The 27,684-nt window shown below is 42.9% G+C and overlaps 1 protein-coding gene across 3 annotated transcripts in view; it reads left to right on the top strand.

The window, feature by feature from the left end:
* NHEJ1 (non-homologous end joining factor 1) overlaps positions 1 to 23,621 on the top strand; it is an 82,976-nt gene extending 59,355 nt beyond the window's left edge. For all 3 annotated transcript variants that reach the window (XM_036421827.2, XM_036421826.2, XM_036421825.2), the window contains exons 6-8: positions 20,595 to 20,712; positions 21,908 to 22,029; positions 22,639 to 23,621. In XM_036421827.2, the coding sequence (XP_036277720.1) occupies positions 20,595 to 20,712; positions 21,908 to 22,029; positions 22,639 to 22,713 (315 nt within the window). In that variant the 3' untranslated portion in view covers positions 22,714 to 23,621. The remainder of the gene's footprint in view (positions 1 to 20,594; positions 20,713 to 21,907; positions 22,030 to 22,638) is intronic.
* Positions 23,622 to 27,684: the final 4,063 nt, after the last annotated feature.

Here is a 27,684-nt window from a genome sequence, read left to right as displayed (position 1 = left end):
TTCACAGAGAGGAAGAGAGAGAGATAGAGAGTTAGAAACATCGATGAGAGAGAATCATCGATCAGCTGCCTCCTGCACACCCTCCACCGGGGATGTGCCCGCAACCAAGGTACATGCCCTTGCCCGGAATCGAACCCGGGACCTTTCAGTCCGCAGGTCGACGCTCTATCCACTGAGCCAAACCGGTCCCGGCTCAAGTCTATCTTTTAATCTGTTTTTTTCCTCCCTATATTTCATTTTTTCTGATATTTCTTTAATGCCTTGTTGGACCTGCTTAGTTTTTCCTAGGCATTAGAATTTAGAGTCATCTTTGAACAATTTTAGGTTACATCCTTCTATTGCTACCTCAGCCATTTATTAGGCAGGCGCCCTGTTGTGAATGAATATTTTGAATTAATAACTAGCAATTGACCTTCTAGCATTTCAACTTCCTAAACCCACAAATACCAGTCTTCTTGACTTTATGGAAAATGACTTGATATCCAGAATGGTGTTTTTCCCCCTAGAACTTCTGACTCCTTAGAATCCTGTGCTTCTTTAAACTCTGAGTCCCCGGGGCAGGCATAGGTACAGTCTGGAAAGCATGTCTCTCAATGTACTTGCAGTGATTGGCCTTCAGCAGTCAAGTGGGTGTTGTGTTAAATAATGTTCACCTTTTCCTTTGGATGTTTGATTTGGATTTCACCATTAAAAAAAAAAAATCTTTTTTTGTTCAGGTTATTACAAATGTTTCTTTTTTCCCTCCACATAGCTCCCCTCCACCTGATCCTCCCCCCATGCCTTAACCCCTCCCCCCCCCGCCACTGTCCTCGTCCATAAGTGAAAGATTTTTGTGCAATCTCTTCCCGAACTCCTCACGCGGCCCCCCCCCCCCCAGATTGTCAATCCACCCCCATTCTATGCCCCTGATTCTATTATATTCACCAGTCCATTCCGTTCATCAGATTTTTTTATTGACTTGATTTTTAGATCTACTTGTTGATAGATATGTATTTGTTGTCACTTTGTTGTTCATAATTTTTATCTTTACCTTTTTCTTCTTCCTCTTCTTAAAGAATACCCTTCAGCATTTCATATAACCCTGGTTTGGTGGTGATGAACTTCTTTAGCTTTTTCTTGTCTGTGAAGCTCTTTATCTGACCTTCAATCCTGAATGATAGCTTTGCTGGGTAGAGTAATCTTGGTTGTAGGTTCTTGCTATTCATCACTTTGAATATTTCTTGCCACTTCCTTCTGGTCTGCATAGTTTCTGTTGAAAAATCAGCTGACAGTTGTACGGGTACTCCTTTATAGGTAACTAACTGTTTTTCTCTTGCTGCTTTCAAGATTCTTTCTTTGTCTTTTGCCCTTGGCATTTTAATTATGATGTATCTTGGTGTGGTCCTCTTTGGATTTCACCATTTAAAAAAATATATTTTATTAGAAAATATTTAATACATATAAAAATCTATGAGTATAAAGAATAATAAAATACATTATGTACCCATCACTCAATGCATTTTAAAACACTTAATTAATAGTAATATTCAATCTCTTATACCCTGACTTCCTGTTTGCCCTCAGTGGAATTGCAAACAGTGGAAAGAGCACTGGACAAAACTATTGTGGCACTAGCAGTATCTGTGATTTTGTTACCAAAGAAATCACAGATATTTTTCAATATTTTTATAGTTGCTGGGTATGTCATGCAATGAGTTTATGCTCATTACTACTTGAAATATGATAGTTGTTAGAGCCATTACTAGATCTTGTACTTTAATGTGTCAATAAAGAAACACCTGTTATTACAAATTTTTGAAAAATATTTGGATAGCCCTAGCTGTTTTGTGTCAGTGGATAGAGCATTGGCCTGTGAACTGAAGGGTCCCAGGTTCAATTCTGCCTAAGGGCACATGCCTGGGTTGTGGGCTCGATCCCCAGGGGGGACATGCAGGAGGCAGCCAATCGATGATTCTCTCTTATCATTGATATTTCTTTCTTTCTTTTTAAAATATATTTTATTGATTTTGTACGAGAGGAAGAGAGAGAGACAGAGAGTTAGAAACATCAATGAGAGAGAGTCATCGATCAGCTGCCTCTTGCACACCCCATACTGGGGATATGCCTGCAACCAAGGTACATGCCCTTGACCGGAATCGAACCTGGGACCCTTCAGTCCCCAAGCCGACGCTCTATCCATTGAGCCAAACTGGTCTCGGCTTATCATTGATATGATATTTCTATTTCTCTCTCCCTCTCCCTTCCTTTCTGAAATCAATAAAGAAATATATATTGTAAAAAAAATAAATAAATTTGGATAATGGAATTTTAATTAATTGGTTTATTTGATAATGCTATATATTTTATTTTATGCATTTAAAAAGGACCCAGAGCCTTCACCAGATTGCCAGAGGATTCCATAGCATAAAAACAACAACTAAGAGTCCATGCTCACGACTTTCAGGTCACATGACTGGAGAGAGTCTGGTCCAGGGATTGAGTTTTTTTGGGTCAGGTGTCCACCTTTCGTGTAATTTTCTGGGGTTGGGGGATTTTGGTCACATAGTACAGATCTTCCCCCTCCCTCATCTTGCCTTTTCAAGGAGGGCTATGGGTGAACAGGACATACTTCCAAAGAAGAGAGTTTTCCTGAGTTGGCCACCTTAGTTTATCTGCATTCATTTTTACTTGATAAAGAGAACAGTTTTCTTTCTTTCTTTCTTTCTTTTTTAATATATTTTATTGATTTTGTACAAAGAGGAAGGGAGAGAGATAGAGAGTTAGAAACATCGATGAGAGAGAGTTATCAATCAGCTGCCTCCTGCACACCTTCCACTGGGGATATGCCCGCAACCAAGGTACATGCCCTTGACCGGAATCGAACTCGGGTCCCTTCAGTCCCCAAGCCGACGCTCTATCCATTGAGCTAAACCGGTTTCGGCGAGAACAGTTTTCTTTCATAGTCAAATTGTATCATCCATCTATAATAGAAAATAGGTGCTATTGATAATCAAAGGAACCAGGAAGTAGAGTGTAGACATATCAATATGAATTTAGAAAGAGCCATACTGATGGCACTAAGTTACATTATATTGATATGGTAAGAAAATATAGTAGTGACTGGAATAATAGCAAAGTTTTGATGTTGAGTGAAAAAAACATATTTCCCTCTTCCCGTACTCAGGATCATGGATCTCGGGAGAGCCACTCTTCCACACACATTTTCTCCAAATTGTAGTATTTTCCATGTTGATTATGGAAGAGCTCAGTGTGTTTATCTAAGATTTGCAAGCCATTACACTAGGAGGACAACATGACCCTACCTGCTCAGAGAGGGGCAAGGGAGAGTAATGCCGAGATTAATGCTGGGCTGAGTTCGGAATTTGAGCAGAATTTCCGGAGAATCTCATTTTCCGAGAACACTCTCACACAGATTTAGTTGCAGAACATCATTTCCCACATAACATTGTTTCTCCTTGCCAGCTTTCCTATGGTCCCATCATTAATTCTGCTAGACCTGGCAGCAGTGATTTGGGCTGAGGCTATTAGTTGTCTAGTTCCTGTGGATTTTCCTTCTGTTTTCAACTCAACATGCTATTCTGATTTAATGGACATACCTTGACCTCATTCCCACCCTCCAGATCTATCCCATGGTCTTGCTTCTGTTTGCTGCCAGTGCAGATTAAAAGGAGGGAGTTTGGGGGGTGGAGCCAGTAAATCCCTGACAAGGATGAAAAATCCTGCCTGCTTTCTGCTGTTCTCTCATAGTAGATGTGCACAGACCCCTATCATAGAACTGAACATATTTTTCCCGAATGCACAATCATTCAGTATTTCTTTGGACCTAGAACAATCTGGCTTAGAGATGTCTAGTAAGTGATTCTTGAATGAATAAATGTATTTGTTTCTGTAGCTTGAGAGTTTTCCTCTGATTCTGTTTTTGGGACATTATCTCCTGTTATTAAGCAAGGACTTATTCTGTGTGTGTGTGTGTGTGTGTGTGTGTGTGTGTGTGTGTGTGTGACACAGACACATAAACACACCCTTGTTCATTTAATGAATTTGAAGCACCTTTTTCAATAATCCTTTGATATTTGTTATCTTCCAGTCCTAGAAAACAGTGTCTTTTTGATGTATCCTAAGAGTTCATAGTATAATATACTCACTGGAGATTAATTCAGCATTCCTAGACCTCAGGCTGGCTTTAGCAGGAAGTACCCTTTGGGGTGAAGTCAGGCTGAATGGTCTGAGAACCTCAGGACACTGACGTGGGAAAGTGATGTGGGCTCAGCACTTCTAGGTCTAGTTATTCCTTCTCTGTGGGTCTTAGAGAGACTCTCATCAACCTGCTGCCCCCTCCCTTCTTCCCAGCCAGTACATCTCTTGCTTGATACCAGCTGCTCTTGCCCTTAGAATGCCTATATGAAGTGCTTTATAAGGAAAGAACTTGCAGAAATGGCTCTGAGGCTGTGCTGCTGGCCCTAGCTTAAACTTCACTGGCTGTGAGCATGGGGTTCCAGGGCTGCAAAAGGAAGAGCTGAGAAGTCCCCAGATTCAGCCGTTTGCTTTTTGGGCTCAGTGAGAGTGCCAGCCAGGGGCTCATATCCACCTGGTCTAGTCAGAAGAAGGGCCTCCACCAGGATTGGGGTAGTGTTCCACCACAAAGCTTTGCCCCAAGTATATACCCATAACATCCGTGAGGGCAGTGGCCATGTCTGCACCCCTAAATGGAATTCCCAGCACCTACTTCAGAACCTGGCACATAGTAGGTACTTGGTAAACATTTGTTAAATGAACCTGAACTCTAGGAGCTCGCAGCCTGGTGGGGGAGATAGGAAACAAGTAAAAAAATAAATAATTGAAAAAGACAGTCATTTCGAAGGAAAATAATAGTGTGATATAAAAGAGCAAACACTTTAGATGATATGGTCAGGGGCCTGAAGTGACATTTAAACTGAGATCTGAAAGATGAGAAAGAACCAAGCACTTGAAGATCGGGGGAGATAGTATTATAGGAGGTGCCCTTAAGCCCCTGGTCAGTTCATGGCAATGCTGAGGAGGCAGTCTGCATGCCTATTTATCTAGATTTTTGTAGGCTATTTATAGAAAAAAAGAAGGGTCTACTGTTGATTCATGGTTAGTCTGTTCACCGCTGCCCCCACCCCTCACCGTTCCTTACATATCCAGCTTTGTTTTATAATGCCTTAGCCCTAGTGTTATTGACTGGGAATCAAAGGCTCCAGTGTGTGCCTGGCCATGAAGAACAATTATTTGTTTATGTGTCTGACTCCCTAGCCAGACTATGAGCTCCTTGAAGGCAGTGAACTCCATCTTCTCCTTAGGACACAGCACGCTATCTGGCCCACTCAACAATTTTGTTTAATGATTGAATTAATAATAACAGTTAATATTTATTGAGTGCTTTCTATGTGCCAGGCAGTCTAGTGACACTTTACATGCATTATCTCAATTAATCCTCATCCTAACTCTGTGGTGCAGGTGGTGTTATTATTCCCATTATCCAATTGGAGAAACTGGAGCTTAGCAAGGTAAAGTAATGGACTTGGGGTTTGAGCAGTTCAATTCCAGAGCCTACGCAGTTTTGGTTAAATGAAGTGTGTTTTCTGGTTGCCTTCAAGTAGCTGAGATTGATTGGAACTTTCAAGGGAAAGGACTTAATATGCTACTTACACAATCTCTTTTTAACAATCCTCACAGCAAGCCTCATTGAAAAGAATTATTTTATTCATTTACAGAGAGAAAATTGAGGTTCAAAGAGATTAAGATAACTTAGCCAAGATCATAAAAACAAATATGTAAGTGGTGGACTTTTTTTCAAAACTAGTCCCATGTGACTCTACCTCTTGTGCTCTGTCCCCATTCTATGCTAACTACCGTCACTCGTAGTCGCTAGGCAGTAATCTGCTCCACTGACTGTGTTTAAGTCATTCAAAAGTTGTCCAGGCCTGTTGGGAGCCAGAGAGTCTATTCCTGAAAAAAGGGAACAGAATGGAGAACAGGCAGAGGAAAGGGGGAGAGTAGAGAGATTATCTTTTTAAAATCCTTTTTCAAAATTGAGAAATAATCCATATACCATAACATTTACCAAAAAGTATACACCGAAAGTGTCCAATAGTTTTTACAATAATAAATTGTTTTACAATATTCACAAGTTGTGTAACCATAACTACTATCTACTTTCAGAACCTTTTCATCACCCCCAAAAGAAACCCTGTTCCCATATGCAGTCATTCTCCATTCCCCTTTTCCCCTAGCTGTTGGAAAACACTAACCTACTTTCTGTCTCTATGTGGATTTGCCTATTTGAAATATTTTATACAGATGGAATCATATAATATATGGTCTTTTGTGTCTGAATTCTTTCTCTTAGCATTGTTTTCAAGGTTCATCCATTAAGACAAGTATCAGCACTTCATTCCTTTTTAAAAATATATTTTTATTGATTTCAGAGAGGAAGAAAGAGGGAGACAGAGATAGAAATATCAACAATGAGAGAGAAGCATTCATTGGCTGCCTCCTGCATGTCCCTTACTGGCGATCAAGCTGGCAATCTTGGCATGTGCCCTGACCAGAATTGAACCATGACCTTCTGGTTCATAGGTTGATGCTCAACCATTGAGTCACACTCACCGGGCAGTACTCCATTCCTTTGTATGACAGAATAATATGCCAATTTTTGGCTATCTCATATTTTGTTTATCACCATTTGTCAGGTGATGGGCAATTGGGTAGTTTTCACTTTGAGATTATTATGAATAATGCTGCTATGAACATTTGTGTGCTAGTGTTTGTTAATCCTTACCCAAGGGTATTTTTTCCCATTGATTTTTTTAGAGAGAATGAAAGGGAGGGAGAGAGACAGAAAGAGAAACATTGATGTGAGAGAGACACATCGACTGATTGCCTCCTGCATGTGTCTCAACTGGGACCAGGGATGGAGCCTGCAACCAAGGTACTTCCCCTTGCCTGGAATTGAAACCATGACCCTTCATTTTGCAGGCCAACACTCTAACCACTGAGCCAAATTAGCTAGGATGTATGTGCAAGTGCTTGTATGAACATATGCTTTCAATTCTTTTGGGTATATATGCTAAGAAGTACAATTGCTGAGTAGTATAGTAACTCTACATATAACTTTTAAAAAATATATTTTATTGACATTTTACAGAGAGGAAGAGAGAGGGATAGAGAGTTAGAAACATCGATGAGAGAGAAACATCGATCAACTGCCTCCCATACTTCCCCCCCCCCCCCCCCACTGGGGATGTGCCCACAACCAAGGCACATGCCCCTGACTGGAATCAAACCTGGGACCCTTCAGTTCGCAAGCTGACGTTCTATCCACTGAGCCAAACCAGTTAGGGCTACATATAACTTTTTGAGGACCTGCCGAATTGTTTTGTATCATAGTCTACGTTTTATTAATAGTTTTTATTAATTGAAATATAAGGTACATACTAGTACAGAAAAGTGCCCATATCACAAGCATATAGGTTAAAGAGTTATTACAAAATGAACATAGCCATATAATCAGCACTCAAATCAAGAACTAAAAAATTGTCAGTACTTAGTACCTACCACCTTCAAAGGGTAACCACACTTCTAACTTCCAACATGATAGATTAATATGTCTATTTTGAATTTCATATAAATGGAATCTTATGGTATATACTCTTTTGTGTCTGATTTCTTTCACTCAACAAAATGTTTATGAAATCCATCCATGTAGTGTGTAGCAGTACTTTGTTAATTTTTAAAAAATATGTTTTTATTGATTTTAGTGAGAGGGAAGGGAGAGAGAGAGATAGAACATGGATGAGAGATGAGAAAGAAACATCAATATCTATGGGCTGCCTCCTATACACCTCCTACTGGGGATTGAGCCTGCAACCTGGGCTTGTGCCCTCACCATGAATCAAACCAGTGACCTCTTGATGCATGGGTTGATACTCAACCACTGAGCCACATAGGCCAGGTTAATTTTCATTTCTGTGTAATATTTCATTGTAAGACTGTACCACAATTTATTTATCCTTTTATGTTGGATATACAGGATGGGGCAAAAGTAGGTTTACAGTTGTGAGTATGCAAAACACAGTTTATTCTTGTATTATTATTTATTATTATTACAGCATTTTCCATATGAACAACTGTAAACCTACTTTTGCCCCACCCTGTATACACGGGTGGAATGGTTGTTTCATAGTTATGCATATGTTTAGATTTAGTAGCTATTTCCAAAGTGATTATATCAACTTATACTCACACCAGCAGTATTATGAGAGTCCTAGTTGTATCATATCCTTGTCAACATTTGTGTTATCTGTCTTTTTCCTTTTAGCCATTATTGTGGTTTTGATTTCCCTAATGACTGAGGTCCTGTACATTTGCATGTAAATATTAGTCATTTAGATATGACCAAGCCCTTTGCTAATTCTCTGTTGTGTTGTCTTCTTCTTATTGATTTTTAAGAATTCTTTATATATTCTGGAAACAAATCTTTGTTGGTTACTTGTATTGTAAATATTTTCTCCCATTTTATTTATTTATTTTTTTTTCCTTTTACATTTTTTTTTATTAAATTATTATCTGTGTACATATTTTAACATTGCCCTCCCCCCTCCCATAAGTACCCTCCCTCCCCAGAGTTTTGTGTCCATTGGTTGTATTTATATGCATGCATACAAGTCCTTCGGTTGATCTATTATCTCCCCCAGATCTCCCTCCCCTCCCCGCTGTAATTCGACAGTCTGCTTGTTGTTTTACTGTTTCTATATCTATCTTTTGGTTCATCAGTCTATAATGTTCTTTATTATCCATAAATGAGTGAGGTCATGTGGTGTTTCTCTTTCATTGATTGGCTTATTTCACTCAGCATGATGTTCTCCAATTCCATCCAGGTTGCTGCAATTTTCTCCCATTTTATAGCTTACTTTTTTTTTTTTTACCTTTTGATGAACAGAGGTTCTTAATTTTATTCTTTTCACCTTTTTTTTTTAACCAGACTTTTTTTTTTTCTTTAAAAAAATATATATTTTATTGATTTTATACAGAGAGGAAGGGAGAGAGATAGAGAGTTAGAAACATCGATGAGAGAGTCATGGATCAGCTGCCGCTTGCACACCCCCTACCGGGGATATGCCCGCAACCAAGGCACATGCCCTTGACCAGAATTGAACCCGGGATCCCTTAGTCCCCAAGCCGACGCTCTATCCACTGAGCCAAACCGGTCCCGGCGACTTTTTATTTTTCTATTACAGTTTACATTCAATATTATTTTGTATTAGCTTAAGGTGACCAGCATAGTGGTTAGAAAATCACATACTAGTTCTGCCCAGTGTGCTCAGTGGTTAGAGTGTTGGCCTATGCACTGAAGGATCATGGGTTCTATACCTGGTCAAGGGCACATGCCTGGGTTTTAGGTTCAATCCCCAGCCTGGATCGGGGCATGTGAGGGAGGTAACCAATTGATGTGTCTCTCTCATATGGTTATTTCTCTCTCTCTCTCTCTCTCTCTTTCTCTCTCTCTCTCTCTCTCTCTCTTTCTTTTTCTTTCCCCCCTCCCCCTTCCTTCCTTCCACTCTCTCTAAAAGTCAATGGAAAAAATATACTCAGGTGAGAATTAACAAAAATGAAAGTTATATACTTTACAAAAGGTTCCTCCTGATGTTTTATTTATTATTTATTATTATTATTTTTTTACAGAGAGTAAGGGAGAGGGATAGGGAGTTAGAAACATTGATGAGAGAGAAACATTGGTCAGCTGCCTTCTGCACACCCCCTACTGGGGATGTGCCTGCACACAAGGTACATGCCCTTGACCGGAATCAAACCCGGGATCCTTCAGTCTGCAGGCCGATGCTCTACCACTGAGCCAAACCGGTTAGGGCCCTCCTGATATTTTCTTTAAAAAAATTTATTGATTTCAGAGAGGGAGAGGGAAATAGAAACATCAATGATGAGAGAGAATCATTGATCAGCTGCCTCCTGCATGCCCCCTATTGGGCAAGGAATTAAACCATGATCTTCCAGTTCATGGGTTGATGGTCAACTACTAAGCCACCCTGGCTGGACCCTCCTGATATTTTCAATACTCACTTGGTACCATACATAGTTATTGCAATAATATTGATTATATGCTATACTTTACATTCCTGTGACTATTTTGTAACTACCAAAGTCCTTTCACTTTTTTCACCCAGTCTCCCAACACCCCTTCCCTCTGGCAACCATCAATCTATTTTCTGTATCTATGTGTCTATTTTAATTTTGTTTGTTCATTTCTTTTGTTCTTTAGATTATACATATAAGTGAAATGATATGGCATTTGTCTTTCTCTAACTGACTTATTTTACCTAGCATAATACCCTCTAGGTCCATCCAGGCTGTCACAAATGGTAAAATCTCATTTTTTATGGCAGAGTAATATTCCATTTTATGTATGTACCACCACTTTTTTTTCCTTTTTTTTTTTTTTTTTTTTTTTTTTGTCTATTTATGGGCACTTGGGTTGCTTCCTTATCTTGGCTATTATAAATAATGTTGCAATGAACATAGGGATGCATATAGTTTTTCAAATTAGTATTTTGGGTTTCTTCAGATATATATCCAGAAGTGAAATCACTGGGTCACAAGGCAGCTCCTTAGTAGCTGCACCAGTCTGCATTCCCACCATCAGTGCATGAGGGTTTCCTTTTTTCCACATTCTCAACAGCATACTTGTTTTTGTCGATGTATTGATGATAGCCATTCTTATGTGTGTGAGATGATGTCTCATTGTGGTTTTAATTTGCATTTCTCTGATAATTAGGATGTTGAGCATCTTTTCATTTATCTCTTGGCCATCTGTATGTCCTCTTTGTAGATATGCCTATTCAGATAGAGGTTCCTAATTCTAATGTAGTCCAATTTATCAAATTTTTTTTCTTTATGATCTGTTAAGAAATCTTTACCCACCTAAAGTCATGGAGATCAGGCCTTGCTTGTGTGTGTGTGTGTGTGTGTGTGTGTGTGTGTGGTGTGATGTGTGGTGATTATTCTATCACTCTATAGAATAAGATGTTGCAGGGTGGAGAGGACACTGTGTCATCCTACAGGGAGCAGGCAGAGTGGTGTCAGGGAACTCATGAGATCACAACCTCAGTGGGCTGTGTTCCCAGCTGTCAAGCGTGTAATCTGGAGTGAAAGAGAATCCCTTTGGTGGTAGATGTTCTACAGAGAATGCTGCTGGGTCCTCTAAATCACCTCTGTGCCCTGCAGCCCCAGCTGACTGTCCTCTGACTCTACTAAAACAGAAGAGAGAAAAAGAAAAAAGGAAATGGCACTTACGAGCTGAGCTCGTGGCACAGGGCAGGGATCCGAGCTCTCGGAGCCAGATGCCTGCCTTGGAGCTGTGTGTTTCTTTTTGTTACTAAATCTGATGCCTTTTCCTTCCTGCGCTCGACCACATTGCTTCATTTCCATTTGGGAAAAGGTTGGTGAGATGGCTGGATTTGAGAGAGGTGCAAAACTATCATTCCGACTTATACCACCCACCCCCCGCCTCCCCCCAGGCTGGTTGGAGCCCCCTCCCTGAGCCGGAGCCAACAGGAACTGCTTGTTCTTCTTGGAGAAGGAGGGGGGAGAGAAAAGAAGGAATGAGAGTTTGCTACTGCACTTTCCGAGGGCCTCTGAGGATCCCCCCCCGCCCCCCAGGAAACCACTTTTGTCCCCCCAGCCCCTTTGCTGCTGTCAGTCGCTCTCCAGACTAGAAAGCCCTGGTTTGTGCTGTGCCTGGGTGGGGCTTCGGGACAGTTAGGGCTCTGGCCCCCGAAGGGGAGGGGGTGCTTAAGGAGTGAGCAAAGGGTCACAGCTTAGGCTGTACCATTTGCTTGTCACCTTGAGAAGTTCCACCTTGTCTAGCAAAACCTCCTTTCAGAGGCAGCCACCACAAAGGGCTCTTATGAGAGCAGCGGCCCCTGCCCCCACCTTCACTTCCACTCCCTTTGCCATTATTTTTCTTTTGGGGCAGAGCTGAGGGGCCTTCCTGCTATGACTCTGAGGGGCTGTACTTATTTTAAAAGCAATTTAGAATCTAGAGCCTCCCCATACCAGAGATTCGTTTTCCTGATTTTCTGGTGCCATTGGAGGATATTCAAGGGGTTCAGTCAGCTTTCCTTCTCTGGAGTGTCTTTTCCCTCTTCAGCCTTTTGGGCTATTTGGAGATTTAAGGAAGAAGGTGAAAGCTAGCATCTAGTAGGACTCGACCTCAGAACAGGGACCAGCCTTCTTCCGGGATGGGTGGGAGGGAGAAATGGGGGTCTCATTGGGTGATTTTAAAAGGTGTCAGAGTGAATGGTTCAGTGTGTGTGCTGGAGCTCAGCTTCCTGGGTCTCTCCCTTCCCCATACTGCCACTTTTAGCTGTGGGCTTGGCCAAGTTACTTAACCCCTCTGAGCCTTTGTTTTCTCAAATACAGAATGAGAATGATTTTAGTGTCTAACTGATAGGGTTGCTGTGGAGATCAATTGGGATAATGCATTAAATGCTTAGCCTAGTGCCTAGTACCTCAAACACATTACAAAATGTCAATCTTACCAATATCATCCAAGCATTTTGTTTAGACCTCTCTATGTTGTTTTTCTTCCCACCTTTCCTCTTTTCTGACTGTATAGTTCCGGGTGCTAAGTAGGTCTCGAGTGGAACTACAAAAACATAAATAATATCAACAAGACTTGTCTTTAATCTCAAATTGTTTTGAACTCTGCACCTATCTTATCTCCATTGTATGTCCAGGACCATGAGAGAGAGAGTGAAGCAGCAAAGGTAACCCATTTTGGTAGGCAGCCACAAAGCAAGTGAACTAATGATTTGACTAGATTGCATACATGCATGCTTGAGTGTATGTATATGTGCATTCATCCATCCTCCCACCTTGCTTTAAAAGGGTGGAGGGGTGACTAGACTATAATTAATTTGCAAGTTTCAAATTCAAGATTAAGTTCAGGCCTCTGTTTTTCCTTAGCCAAGCCCAGCGTTGAGTGGGTGGTGCTCAGGAGTCAGAGGCGGATGGGAGAGCACGCAGAGGTCAGTGGCGGCAGGCGGAATGGTCAGGGTAGGCCTCATGCGGCACAGACCCAAACAAAGCTAAACCAGACCAAACACAGGAGCAGTGTCAGCCGTCTCGTCGACTTCACATACGATCTTCAAGGGCAGCGTGCCTTGTATATTTAGGGTACTGTGTTCTCTCCCAAATCACCAAGGCTTGTGCTCAATGAACTGAGAGAACAGAGGGGTATTCTGTGAGGAATAAAACAGAGGAACCCCTCGGGGTTGGATCTTGCTTGAAACTCAGAAACAGCTCATCCAAGTGAGATGCTGTGCAAATATTTGAAGTGAGAAGAAGGGAGAGGGAGATGCTTTTCTTTAAAAAATCTGAACATCACCACCATCTCTCTCTCTCTTTTTCTTTATCTTATCAAAAACCATTTGGCTGTGCCCTGGCTGGTGTGGCTCAGTTGGTGGTTGAAGCATTGTCCTGTGGCACTGAAAGGTTTTGAGTTCAGTCCCTGGATTGATGTTCTCTCTCTCTCTCTCTCTCTCTCTCTCTCTCTCTCTCTCTCTCTCTCTCTCTCTCTCTCTCCCTTTTCCACCCCATCCCCCGCCCCTTCCACTCTCTCTAAAGATCAATGGAAAAGTATCCTCATGTAAGGATTAACAACAAAAAAATGTAAACCAGATAATTTCACTTTTTTGTTTATGAACTCTAATGGCTTCCCATCTTACAAAGGAAAAAAGCTGATAGATTTCATTATCTCACAATCTATATCTATAAAAGCCTAAGTGACCTGCTGGTAGCTGTAATGTGCACTGACCACAAGGAGGCAGATGTTCAACGCAGGAGGGGAAACCACAGGCATGGAAACATGGAACAGACTGATGAATCTCAAAGAGAAAGAGGGAGGAGATATGGCAGGAAGAGATTAATCAAAGACCTTATATGCATACTAGAGGCCCAATGCATAGAATCATGCATTGATGGTATCCCTCCACCTGAGCTGCAGGGATTGGGCCGAAACTGGCTCTCCAACATCCCCTGAAGGGTCCTGGATTGTGAGAGGGCTCAGGCCAGGCCGAGGGACCCCACTGGTGCACAAATCCGTGCACTGGGCATCTAGTTTTAAATAAATACAGATACACGTGGATACCTGCCATGCTCTGATATAATGTGGCCATCTAATTTATTGTCCAAATTGGGACACTTACAAGAGAAAAAGGGAGCTCTGTTAACAAACAATAAGCATAATCTGGAATGAATCCAGGCAAACAGAGCCTGGTCACTTGACCCAGATATATAGATTATACTCTCACTTCCACTTAGGTCTTTTTAAAATGTCACTTATACAACTGAAACTAGCAAAAATAAGGTTGAGTGCAAACTATAGTTAAAGAAAATTTTAAAAAATGTCGCTTTCTCAGTGAGTCCTTCTTTGACCTCTATTTACATAAAGTTGCAATACAATCCTGTCCCTGTACCGTTTTGCTTGTGCAGATTTATTTTTCTCTGTGGTGCTATCATGATCTTGATCTCCCCTCTCTAGAATGTACACTTCAAGAGGGCAAGTTTTTTTTTTTAAATAAATCTTTATTGTTCAGATTATTAGAGTTCTTCTTCTCCCCCCACTCCCCATAGCTCCCCTCCACATGTTCCCACCCCACCCTTGTCTCCCTCCCCCACTGTCTCATCCATAGATGTATGATTTTTGTCCAGTCTCTTACCGCACCCCCACACCCCTTTCCCCCTGAGAATTTTCAGTCCACTTTCTTTCTATGCCCTGATTCTATGATATTCACCAGTTTATTCTGTTCATCATATTTTTTATTCACTTGATTTTTAGATTCACTTGTTGACAGATATGTATTTGTTGTTCATAATTTTTATCTTTACCTTTTTCTTCTTCTTCCTCTTTTTAAAGAATACTTTTCAGCATTTCATATAATAAAGGGTGATGAACTCCCTTTAGCTTTTTCTTATCTTTGAAGCTCTTTATCTGACCTTCAATTCTGAATGGTAGCTTTGCTGGAGAGCTAAGAGAGTAATCTTGGTTGTCGGTTCTTGCTGTTCATCACTTCGATTATTTCTTGCCACTCCCTTCTGGCCTGCATAGTTTCTGTTGAGAAATCAGCTGACAATTATATGGGTGCTCTCTTGTAGGTAACTAATTGTTTTTCTCTTGCTGCTTTTAATATTCTCTCTTTGTCTTTTGCGATTGGCATTTTAATTATAATGTATCTTGGTGTGGTCCTCTTTGGATTCCTTTTGTTTGGGGTTTTGTGCACTTCCTGAACTTGTAAGTCTATTTCTTTCACCAGGTTGGGGAAGTTTTCTGTCATTATTTCTTCAAATAGGTTTTCAATATCTTGTTCTCTCTCTTCTTCGGGCACCCCCATAATTCAGATGTTGGTATTCTTTAAGTTATGCTTCTTACACTACCTTCATATTTTTGGATTATTTTTTCTTTTTGCTTTTCCGGTTGGGTGTTTTTTGCTTCTTTGTATTTCAAATCTTTGACTTGATTCTTGTGATCCTCTAGTCTGCTGTTGGATCTCTGTATATTATTCTTTATTTCAGTCAGTGTATGCTTAATTTCTAGTTGGTCCTTTTTCATATCCTCAAGGGTCTCACTAAATTTATCGGCGGTTTCTAGAAAATTCTTGAAAAAGCTTATAACCGTGTTTTTGAACTCTATATCCTCCATTTCTTTCGTTTGTGACCTGTTTCTTTGTCTCCACATTTTGGCTGCTTCCCTGTGTTGATAGAGTGGCTTTGTGTGCTAGGTGTCCTATAGGGCCCAGTGGCTCAGCCTTCCCAGTTACCTGAGGTGCATCCCTTTGTGGGCTGTGTGCACAGTCTTGTTGAATTTAAGCCTTTATTGTTGTTGGTATCACTGGGAGGAATTGACCTTTAGGCCAATTGGCTGTGAGGATCAGCTGTGTCTACGATGTGAGAACTTCAGTGCTTGAGACACTCTTATGAGGCAAGGCTTGCTTCAGTGGGGCTTTTGTGCTCACTGATTCTGCTCCCTGAGTGTGTCCCTTATGAATCTGAGGAGTTGTAATCTGGATAGTCCCACTCTGACCACTGGGTACATTGGCTCTTGGATCTCCAAGTAGATGCTAATTTAGCCTCTGCCTGAGGCCACCCAGCAGGAGCTATGGAGAGATCTGCAAATTCCTCTTCTTTGTTTGGGTTTTGGAGGTGCCCAGATGAGGCCCAGCTATGAAGCAATGCAAACTATTGTGGGGCCTTAGGCCTTCTTTTGGATGCTCTGGGCCTCTCTATCTCAGTTGCAGTTTGTTAGGTAAGTTTAGAATTCAAAGGATCAGGCCATTCATATGCAAAAGCTTCTGTGCACAATTTGGGTGGGTTGGGGTCTCAGGGCAGAGCAAACAGCAATGACTTCCCGTCAACCCTTTCCTAAGAGGCCCCCAGGTCTCAGTGTCCCTTGGTAATCGCTGCAAGCATCTCTGAGAGAAAGCCGCCCTAGAGTTCTGCCTGATGCCAGACAGTCCAGTTTCTCCCCTTACGAGTCTGGGTCCCCAGAGTCTCATCTGGAATTGGAGTTCAGAGCAGTTGGGAACTTGTGTTTCCCTCCCAATTGAAAAAGACAGCCGCATTCTCAGTTGCCAGCCCTTTCCGTTCTCATGTGCACCTTCATACCTCTGCACTTTACATCCGCAGCTCCTCTGAGTCTCAGTGTGCATTTCTTTTTCCTTCTACTTGTAGAATTTTCACTCAGCCAGCCTTCATGTGGTTCTGGATGATGTCCGTTTTTTAGTTGTAGTTTTGAAGTGGTTGTGTTTACCTATGCCGCCATCTTTGTTTTTTCCAGGTTTTTTTTTTTTTTTTTTTTTTTAAGTTTCTGTTGTTCTGTATACTATATCCCCAGCATCTAAATCATCCTGAACACTGTAGGTGGTCAGTAAATATTTGGTGAATAAAGTACGAAAAGAGGTCACATAGATGTAGTGGAAAGACTAAAAAGGGAACCTAGAGGAAGCTTCTGATTCCACTTTATTGTATCAGTTTGGAGCCAAGGAAGCCATGTCAGGCAGTTGTATTGTAGAAAAACAAAAGGAAATTCCCACAGGCACATCTTTACTTCAGAATGCAAAGTCCTTTGCAGGCTGGTGGATATGAATTAGCCTCCTGGTCTCATTCCCCGGAGATACATCTGTATAGCCTGTCTTTTCACACCTTTGTGCCTCAGAAACTTCTAGCACATTCATAGTCTAACCTAGCAAGGCTGACCTTGATGTCCCCACCTCCCAAGCTTTCTGAGGACTTTCAGTGAAGATTCGTCCCCTTCTCCTCTGGTTCCTATTACCTGTTGTTTATAATTCTCTTATAGCATAACACTTAAAAAAATGTATCTTCATATATATCTCCTTCTCTCCCTTCGAGACAGGGACTCTGACTCACTCCTTTTCTGAGGAGGGGAGGACTGATGCTTCCATTTCCCTGCCCTTAGTCATGCAGGGCTTGGCACATGGTGGAGTCTCACCTTTGCCGAGTAGCATTGATTCTGGTTAATCAGATGAACACATTATACAGTAGAACACATTACACAATATTCTTCCCCTCCCCATCCTGGGCAGTGACCCGCTTTGTGGCTGGTACACCTTGCTCCTGGCTCAGTCATACTTAGAGCAGGGGCACTGCTATTTGCTTTTCTTAGTCCTGACTCCAGCATTCTCCCTTTGATCTCTGCCACCCGCCCTGGCTCGCCCCTGCCATTGTCCTGGGCAAGGAACTTAAGTTTCTCCTTCCCAGACTCAGGCCTCTATACCTCTCTCCCTTAGCACATTCTGCAGATGCTGCCCAAGGAATCAGTGGTGACAGGGAATGGTTAGAGAAAGATTAAGGTTATGGCTTTTCAGCTCCTGAGGCTTCCAGGGAGGGCCAGCTGTCTTTTTTTATGTGTTCCCTTTTTTTCTTGTCACCAGAGGAAGCTTGTTCCTGAGCTGGATGGAACATATAAGCAGATGATCTGTGATTTGAGGGATTGAGGGTTGTGATCCTGGGAAAGGCCATATTTCCCTTTTTTTAAAAAATTTTTATTTTATTTTATTGATTGAACAGGGGAAGAGAGAGGGAGAGAGAGATAGAAACATCAATGATAAGAGAGAATCATTGATCAGCTGCCTCCTGCATGCCCCCTACTGGGGATATAGCCTGCAACCCGGGCATATGCCCTGACCAGGAATCAAATCATGACCTCTGGTTCACAGGTCAACACTTAATAACCACTGAGCCAAGCCAGCGGGCTACATTTCTCTTTTAATGAAAATTCTGCTATTCAGAGAAGTAAGTAGAGTAGTCATTATATTTATGGGCCCTGAAGTCAGACTGGATTCTAACTCTGTCCCATCACTTAATAGCTGTGGCTTCCTCAGGGAAATGGGACATATTATTGCCAACCATGTTCATTTATGCTCAAATAGTTATTGCTCCCTTACTGTGGGCCAGGTTGTTCTAGGTGCCAAGGAAATATCAGTGAATAAGACAAAATGGTCTAGAACAGTGTCTAACACACAGTAAATATCAGCAAATGGACAAATATTCATTTCCTAGTCCTTTGGCAGCAACTGTAGTACCAGATTTCTCTGAGAAGGGGAAGGATAGAGGGAGGGCTAACATATATAGGTTCTAGATTTGGACTCAGGTCAGGACGGCACTGACATTCGTGGCCTCTCAGTCCTGGCACTTCATTTTTAGACTAAGTACGTGAGCTGACTACAGATCACCCAGGAAAATGGATAAGTCTGTTTAGTTCCATAGAAAGGGCAGGAGGAGATGACCCTGGCTGGCAGGTTCAACCTAGCCCATTTGTACAAACAGTACAGTGCCAGCCAAGCTGTGTATGGATGACGCAGAGAGGCCACATCTCTTGAGCAAAATGAAGGGAGATACTAGAGACATGAGGTAGAAGGGAGGGCTCTCTGGCTGTGGAATAAGGACCTTCTGGGGGAGGAGGTGGCCTGGGGATTGGAGAGCTGAACCTGGAAGGAGAGTCAGGTGAGGTGGAGGTGCATGGCTTGATAGTTGGCCTTTCCTGCTTCAGTTCTTTCCTCTGATAATGATGCAGATGACAGCTGTTTTACTCCTAGTGTGACTGGCTGGAGTAAAGTTTGCACTCATGGCTTCTGATTCATTGTCTGTGGCTTTCGGTGCAAGTCCAAGACTGGTATAATCTTTCCGGTGGGAATCGAGTTAGAGTAGAAATATATGTTACATTTCTTGGGATCAGCAAGTTTTTCAGCTGCCACCATAAGATAACTGTATAGTCTTGACTATGGTTCACAATTACTTCAGTGCTTCTCCTGCGAACTCTTCTATCTTTCTCCCACCGTGCATTTTCAGAAATGAATGCCCTTATAGCCCAGAGAAAGTGCCCTTGACAAGAGATATGGGCCAATCCAGGATTCTTGGGTTGGTTCCCATATGAGCTACTGGCATGGCTTCCTTGGAGACCTGCTAACTTGGCTGGGAACCATAACAATTTGCATGCATAGGGATAGATGAAGTAGTTCTGGACCATTTCCAAGTGGCTTAAGTGCAGCCAGGTTTGGGGACACCGGATACCATACTCTTTCATCTTGTTTTTATTGCCCTTTTTTCAGTCTTCAGTATTATTTCACTTCAGTTCAGCCAATATATGAAAGTCAAACTAGGCAAAGCATTTTGCTATGAATATAAATCCATAGTTTATTCTTTATTGAAGGAAACATAAATATAATGTGATTTTAACAATGTTTCTCAACTTTTTTTTTTCATTATCACCTCCCTAAGGAACCTTTTAAGACATTTCCCCCTAATCAAGCCCCTCAGCAAATCTTAACATCAAAAGGATACAAAAATTCTGTTTATGTTTATACGTATCTGTGCTTTATACTTTAAAGAGTAAGATTGTTTTCATCCCCTCAAGAACCAATTTTCACCCCGTCGGGGGCAATATCTGTCATGTGAGTTCATGGATATGACAAATCACAGTGGGATTACAGTAGGAATATTATATGTCAGTTTAGCCTCCAAAGCTTTGTAAACTATTTCTCCCATCACCTCTGATGGAACATCATGACTCCATAATTTTTTCTTGTCCCTCAGTCTGTCATTCCCCTATTGCTCTCACTTTCCTAACCTAGATCCCATGGCTCATCATTTTTCTCTCTAGTATGGAGACTTAGGAGTGAACTTAATTAAAATAGTAATCTGTGCAGCTCAAGGATAATTTAGGGACAGTGATTTCCTAAAACAGTCCTCTAAAGATCACCCATTTAGAAGAAAGAGCCTAGAGACTTATGGGGTATTAATGGTAAAACGTAATAGATCTAAATATTGGAGGAAAGAAAGATATACATTTGGAACTTGCCTTTCAGAGAAGAAGATTACTCAAGAGTCCTATGTATTGGTCTCATCAGGCTTGGATATGGGTGCCCTCAGATATGGATCTGACTTCTTTATGTAAATTCTTTTGGGGTTGATGCCAGTGGAATATCAAGTCCCTTTTCTCTAGAAACAATGTAATCAATGACAGCATCTCCTCTCTGCTATAGAAACTATCAGAGGCATGCAGTGTTGGTGATGGGAGACCCTTTGTCACAAATCTACAAAATCTGTATATGGCAGTCACCAGACAAGAGGTCCAAGTGAGACAGAAGCATCAGGACGCTGGTGAGTAGCTCCAGAGGAACTTGGTCTCCCGGGGTTAAAGTTAGGGTCTAGGTTTGTACAGTGTAGGTCTGTGTTAGCTACTTGTGACTAAGTTTAGATTAATAAGACGTAAATAAAATGAAAATGTTATTTCCTCTCTTGCTCCAGCCACATTTCAAGTGCTTAGCTGCCGCTAGAGGCTGCAAGTTGGACAGCAGAGATACAGACCATTTCTGTCACTGCAGAAAGTTCTATTAAACTGATCTAGGCACTTAGGAGAATTAGTAAGAGAACCAGGAGAAAGATGAATCTCCATGCCTGACTGAGACTGATAGAAAATGTGTAGAACAGTTGGCTATTTTGAGTCAAGGAAGCTCTTTTCCTATCTGGTGAAAGTGGGCCTGGGACTCTTCAGAGTAGAAACAGAGCTTGTTGGAAGTCAGCTGGAAGTTGCATGTGTGGCTACTTCTGTCTGTTTATATATTAATTAGAGGCCCGGTACATGAAATTCATGCACAGGGAGAGGAGTCCCTCAGTCCGGCCTGCACCCTCTTGCAATTCAGGACCCCTTGGGGAATGTCTGACTGCCAGTTTAGGCCCAATCCCACAGGGATCCCTGCAGAATAGGGCCTAAACTGGCAATCAGACATCCCTCCCGCAAACTGGACTGCTGGTTCCTAACTGCTCACCTGCCGGCCTGCCTGATCGCCCCTAACCGCTCACCCTGCCTGCCTCATCTCCCCTAACCACTTGCCTGCCTGCCTGATTACCCCTAACCCCTCTGCCTGCCTGCCTGATTACCCCTAATCCCTCTGCCTGCTTGCCTGATTGCCCCTAACCACCTCTGCCCGCCTACCTGACTGCCCCTAACTGCTCTCCTGCCTGCCTGCCTGACCACCCCTAACCACTCTGGCTGCCTGCCTGATTGCCTCTAACCACTTGCCTGCCTTCCTGATCAACCCTAACCATCTCTGCCTGCCTTCCTGATCGCCCCTAACCACTTGCCTGTCTGCCTGATCACCCTAACTGCCTCTGCCTTGGCTCCTGCTGCTGTGGCTTCATTTGGAAGGACAGGATTTCCAGAATGACGTCTGGGAGTTTGATCAGCTGTCTGGACTAATTAGCATATTAAGCTTTTATTATTATAGATACCAACCCTAGCCTTTGTCAAATGCCTGGTAAATTCTGATATCTTCCTTGATCTTTCCGAGTTTAGGAGATCCTCAGACCTCAAGTAGTGCCTCTGCACAAGGAACTGATAGCCAACTTCTGAACCAGCCAGAAGAGCCAGTTTCCTCATCACTATCTCTCCCAGTGCCTGACAAAGAAGAGCCCACAGTGAGTCCTGAGGAGCTTTCTGGATGGAGTTCTAATCATTGGATAAGTCCATAGCCTCTAAGTCTGTGGTTCCTGGAATTGCCACCTAGTTTATTCTGCTTTAATAATATTGGGGGATATTTGTCACCAGGCTTCCAAACTGTGGCTTTCTGGATGGACTTTGACTTCTTTACTATATTAGCCACTTCCAGTGATGGTCTGTGAGGTTATTTCCTAGAGGAGAAGGGATATAAGCACTTCCTGCATATATTTTTTAATTGATTTCAGAGAGGAAATATCAATGATGAGAGAGAATCATTGATTGGCTGCCTCCTGCATGCCCCACACTGGGGATTGAGCCCATAACCCAGGCATGTGTCCTGACTGGGAATTGAACCATGACCTCCTGGTTCATAGGTCAACCTTCAACCACTGAGCCTCACTGGCTGGGCATCCTGCCTAGGGTTTTTTTTTTTTTTTTTTTTTTTATCACATAGACTCCAAAACACTGTGTCAACTACCTCAAGAAGGCCTCATCCTAACCAGAGCTGTAGGAGGAATAAAGGTCCTTTCCTAACTGAAGTGGAACTGTTCAAAACCTCTATTAACTTAGGTTGCTTTTTTCTCTAGGATACTTCAGGCCCTGTGAAGAGACCTCAGCTGTCCAAGGTCAAGCGGAAGAAGCTAAGGGGGCTCTTCAGTTAAGCCACTGTCTCAACTGCTGAGGATGGACCCAGAGAACAGTTACTGGTGCCACTTTGAAAGGAGCTTCTGGGGCAACAGGATCTCTGACACAGTTATGTCATCAGAGGCTGGATCACTAAAGTTCATATTCACAGGCCACCTGAATGAGTGCTATTAACTGAGAGAATCTTGGCTCCACCCATTGGGCATTGGCCTGTCCCAGTGGAAGCCAGGCTCTGGGATTCCCATACCTTCCTCTCTTTTGGTGGAGGCTCTCTAGACCCACGACCCTACCATGGACTTTAGGTGTACAGAACAAGTCAGCAAAAAAAAAACAAGGCAAAACATGCTTAGGAAGCCTTGCCTACCTTTCTCAAGAGTCCCTAACCAATTCCAGGTGCTCCTCAGAGACCCACTTCTCTCTTTAGCATGGAACAAAAAGCATTCACACTCCCCTGCTTTTGAGAGTACTTATTCTTTGGAACACATTACCCACTTCACATTACTGGATCCCACTCCATTGTTGTCTCTTATAAAGTCTAGGGCCTCAGCCCAATCATTTTGTTTCTCATATGCTTCTCTAATATGGCTTGTGCTAAGCTTCCATGTGGGAACTTTGATCTTGAGAACAGTCTTCATGGTGGGCACAGGACAGAGCAGATGGCTTATGCTCTCTTTTGCCTAATTGATGTGGTGGTGGTTTTTTGTGTTTCTAAGGCATAGACAACAGGTTAAACTACAGTAGGGCCAAGATAGTTTCCCACTGGAATGAGAGAAAAAACTTTTTTACCTTCCCATCTTTTGCTCCACTTCAAATAACATAGTAACTAGAAGACCTAGGAAAGATAGGATGACAGGGAACAGGAAATTGCCACAGGAGTTCTCTGGAACAACATAATTGACTTATAGAATGAATAGTGCTTAGTAAGGCCAAATGAGATAGTCAGAATCTTAGAAAGTCAACTCCGACAGATCTGGACAATGTAGCAGACCAGATTGGCAAAATCCCTTGTCCTTCTCTGCTAAGTTTTCCTATATGGGTATACCATCTGAAACTCTACCTTGGAGAGACAGGAAGGAAAGTAGAACTCAGATGGTAACTGGGCTCTGTAGGGTAGAGGAAGGGGTCAGGGGCAGAACCCACAGAGGCCTTTTCTGGTTTATTTACATATGGTGGTCAAATACTTCCTCACCCTCATATTCTCTCTGGGATTGGTGTTTCTATTCTTATTTCAAGTTCTGGGGGGAGTGGGCAGTCCAAGCAATAATAAAATAATGATTATAAAGAAAATAACAATAACATTTATTGAGCAGTTAATGTATACCAGGTTAATAAGTGCCTGACATTGATTCCTCACAGCATCAAATGGGGAAGATACTGCTAACCCACTAGGAGATGGAGTCTTAAAGAGATTAAGTGGTACCAAAACCGGTTTGGCTCAGTGGATAGAGAATCGGCCTGTGGACTGAAAGGTCCCAGGTTCGATTCTGGTCAAGGGCATGTACCTTGGTTGAGGGCGCATCCCCAGTGGGGGTTGTGCAGGAGGCAGCTGATCGATGATTCTCTCTCATTAATGTTTCTAACTCTCTATCCCTCTCTCTTCTCTCTGTAAAAAATCAATAAGATATATTTAAACAAAAGAGAGAGAGATTAAGTGGCTTATCACACAACTTATAAGTAAGAATTTGAACCAGGCAGCTGAGTTCCACATTCTATACATTACTGAAAACATTTTCCTGGGAGGATGCCAGATTCTCCTTTCCTATCTTTCACTGTGACATCCTTCAATGGCCCTGCCTACTTTTAATAGGATGTTCTAGTCTTCATTGCTCTTCAAGGCAGGAAACTTTAAAGACTCCGGGACTTACCTCCATATCATCGCCTGCTGGTACAGTCGGAGAGCATCACCAGAGTTCATCCCAGTTGCTGCTGTTAACTTTCTTTACCTCCAGACCTCTGTGTCGTAGGGTGTACTCAGTCGTGACTGTCATTGAAATGAAGTCATTAGGAATCAAGTGAAATCAATCTATAGATGCCTCATTTTGTTCTTTAGTCTCTTTTTTGCATAATCAGGCGTCTTCAAACTATGGCCCGTGGGCCACATGCGGCCCGCAGAGGAGTCTGATCCGGCCCGCCAGGTTTTTTGGGCAGTGAGCGCAGCCGAGGTGTTACAGTAGGAATTAGTAGTTCATATAGTCCGGCCCTCCAGCTCTCTGAGGAACCGTGATCTGGCCCCCACTTTAAAAAGTTTGAAGACGCCTGAAAATTTTAGGTAATCAGATTCAAGGATCTACAAGATATGAGACCACATGGAAAGTGGAAAGACTTCCCCAGCAAGCTGGGTGGAAATATGGGTTCTTCACCTGGTAACCCCTCTACCTTAAGAGCACAGTTTCCAGAGTAGGCCTTTCTCATCACAAGAGATTCTGGGGTTTGTGAGTCCCCCCAAATTATAAGTAAAATTCTAGAAGCATAACTGTTTCATGTTCTCAAAGAATGTGTACTTTTTTTTTTAAAGGTTAAGTAAGAATATGCCTAATCACCTCTCTGTCCACTGCCCCCAAAAGTTGCTGTCTCCATGGGGATATTGCCCAAACACATCCTTCTATAAACATTGCTTCCAGAGGCCCTACCTCAGGCATTCTTGCCTTGAACCTCTTACCCCCAAAACCTAGGGGTGGTGGTTGAGAATATTTCGTCCCAGGGTAACTCCAGGGAAATCCCTGCCTTGACAAATTGGCCTAACCAGGCTGTATTCCAGCCCTGCCCCCTGGCTTGGGCCCCTCCCCAAGGCCCCCAGCCTGGCCCAACCCCCACTCCACATGCACATAAAAGGGTCGAATTCTCGTGGCTGCTCCATAAATTTTATTCCGTAAATATTAGTTTTCCCTGTGTTTAATAAAGCAGTGGCCCACCTCCCCGCCTACCCGCCCGCTCCCCGGGGCCGGGGCTGGGGCCAGGGCTGGCTGGTGGGAGAAGGGACTCTTTCAATTGCTTTGGAGTATTTTTAGAAAAAAAAATAATATAAGGTGGTTTACACGAGCGAGCCAGCAAACCAGGAGCAGGACTAGAGACCTCGAGGAAGTTCCTGCAGGAACTTGACCTAAAAAGTAGAGAAATAGCGCCACCTAGGCTGCAAGGCCTACTTGGCCTGGCTGGCCGGCTCCCCCCTCCCCCACGGTCAGCTAGGACTGGCCCGCTCTTTGCTGGAAGAGAAATCTTCACCCCTTAGCACTCCAGCTGGGCAGCATCTCCTTTCCTCAGGCCTCACAGAGGGCTCTCCCAGCAGTCATTGAAGGCAGAGCTCAAGCTGGGTCCTGGAAAATCCCACTGGGGTCACTCTCTTTCCTCCCGTGACAGGTAGCCAGTCTCCCAGATCAAGGAATGTTTCCAAAGGATAGTGACATTATTGAGAAGGTAGGAAGGAGCGCCTAGTCTCTGTCTTCCCACTGAACTCTGAGGCTGGCCCTGGAGTTCTTAGGGTTTAAGGTGGCAGAGAGTGAATTGGTGCTCCTTGGCTCTGCACCTGGAATCTCTCCCTGTCAGATCTAGAGCCTCCCACGCATCTAATGCAGGTCCCCACAGTGAGATACTCAAGTCTCCTGCATACTTAGCCCTCCTGCTTCTTAATTTTATCCTGTGGTACATCTGAACTCCCTTTTCTTGCCTTTTTATTCATTAAGACCTCCCATTTTCCAAAGCCCTTATATCCTCCTCCTCCTCACTGGTCCTCTGGAGATAAGCAGGAGTTCATGTGTCACTATCCATAGGAAGATGGCAGAAGGAACAGGAATAAAAGTCATGCCTTTTCTGGTCCTGATTCAATCTCCTTCTTAACATTGTCACCAGTGCATTTTCTTCTTTCCAATTATTATGTTTCCCATTTTCTCCCAGTTTTTTTTTTTTTTTAACTGGGTTTTGATACAATTAGGAGATGCTTCTCTAACCTTCGAATTTTCCTGAAAAAACTGTTCAAAAGGAGTAAGTGACACACTACACAGAAGCCACCATACTCAGAGCTCAAGGCCCTTGGTTCCTAGTCCCTGGTATCAACATCAGTAAACCTTCAGACTCACAAGATTTTAATGAATCATGCCAGGCACCTAGATACAGAGAGAAATATCAGAGGAGAAGGGAGCCACTCTTGGGAGGAAGGGTTTTTTCTAAGACCACCTGGGAACTTCTGGGTATTTCTTTTGAAGGCTCCTGCTGCCCTATTTTTCATGTTCTCTTGGACAGGGCCTCCAAAGGTCCAACCCTGATTGGGAGGGTGTGAGGTGTCCATGTCTGAGGGGGAGGGACCTGAGAGAACCCCTCTCTACTTGAGGAACCACAAGCCCATCTAGCCTCCCTATTTCACCCCACAACGTGGAGGACTACTTTCTCATCTCCTAAGACTTTGCTTTGGCGGTCCTTTCTGCTTCCCCTCAATTCTGGGGTCTCATGTATCTACTAAGGCTCATGGGGAGTCATTAGGTAGCATGACTTCTGAAGCATTCTAGCAAAGGTTCCATTGCTTTTCCAACCTGTTAAATCCTACCTGCGCTCAGTAACTCTGGGAGGGCAGCAGGTTTTGCTGTGCTCTCCACACTCCCTTTGAATGAATGCTCACTTCTCCTCACCGAAGTTTCATGGGTTTTGAAGGCTCTGGGCTAGCCTGGGGGAACCCGGAAGAGGCATTGGAAGAACTCCAGGGTGTGGGGAGCACCCAGCCATTGACTCACCTGGGAAGACTGGGCCAAGGGCCAGGAGTTAAAAGAGCATGCAGTACCATACTCTTCCTCCCTGCACTCGGGCCAAAATCAGTAGCAGGGTTAGAATTGGGGACTAGGACTCTGGGGCTGCTTCGAGTCCCTTTTGAAATCTGGGTGTTGTATTTACTTTTTCATACTGGCAGCTGGAAGGGGAAGCCCATCCCAGCTCGGCATTGTTGTCTAACATGGTTAATCAGATCCTATAATCCTGCTGTGGAAATATTGGGCCTCACTCAA

The sequence above is a fragment of the Pipistrellus kuhlii genome, unplaced genomic scaffold (genome assembly GCF_014108245.1).
Source record: "Pipistrellus kuhlii isolate mPipKuh1 unplaced genomic scaffold, mPipKuh1.p scaffold_m20_p_7, whole genome shotgun sequence".
NCBI lineage: Eukaryota > Metazoa > Chordata > Mammalia > Chiroptera > Vespertilionidae > Pipistrellus > Pipistrellus kuhlii.
The sequence above is the reverse complement of the archived record's forward strand: the minus strand, read 5'-3'. Positions and strand labels throughout refer to the sequence as shown.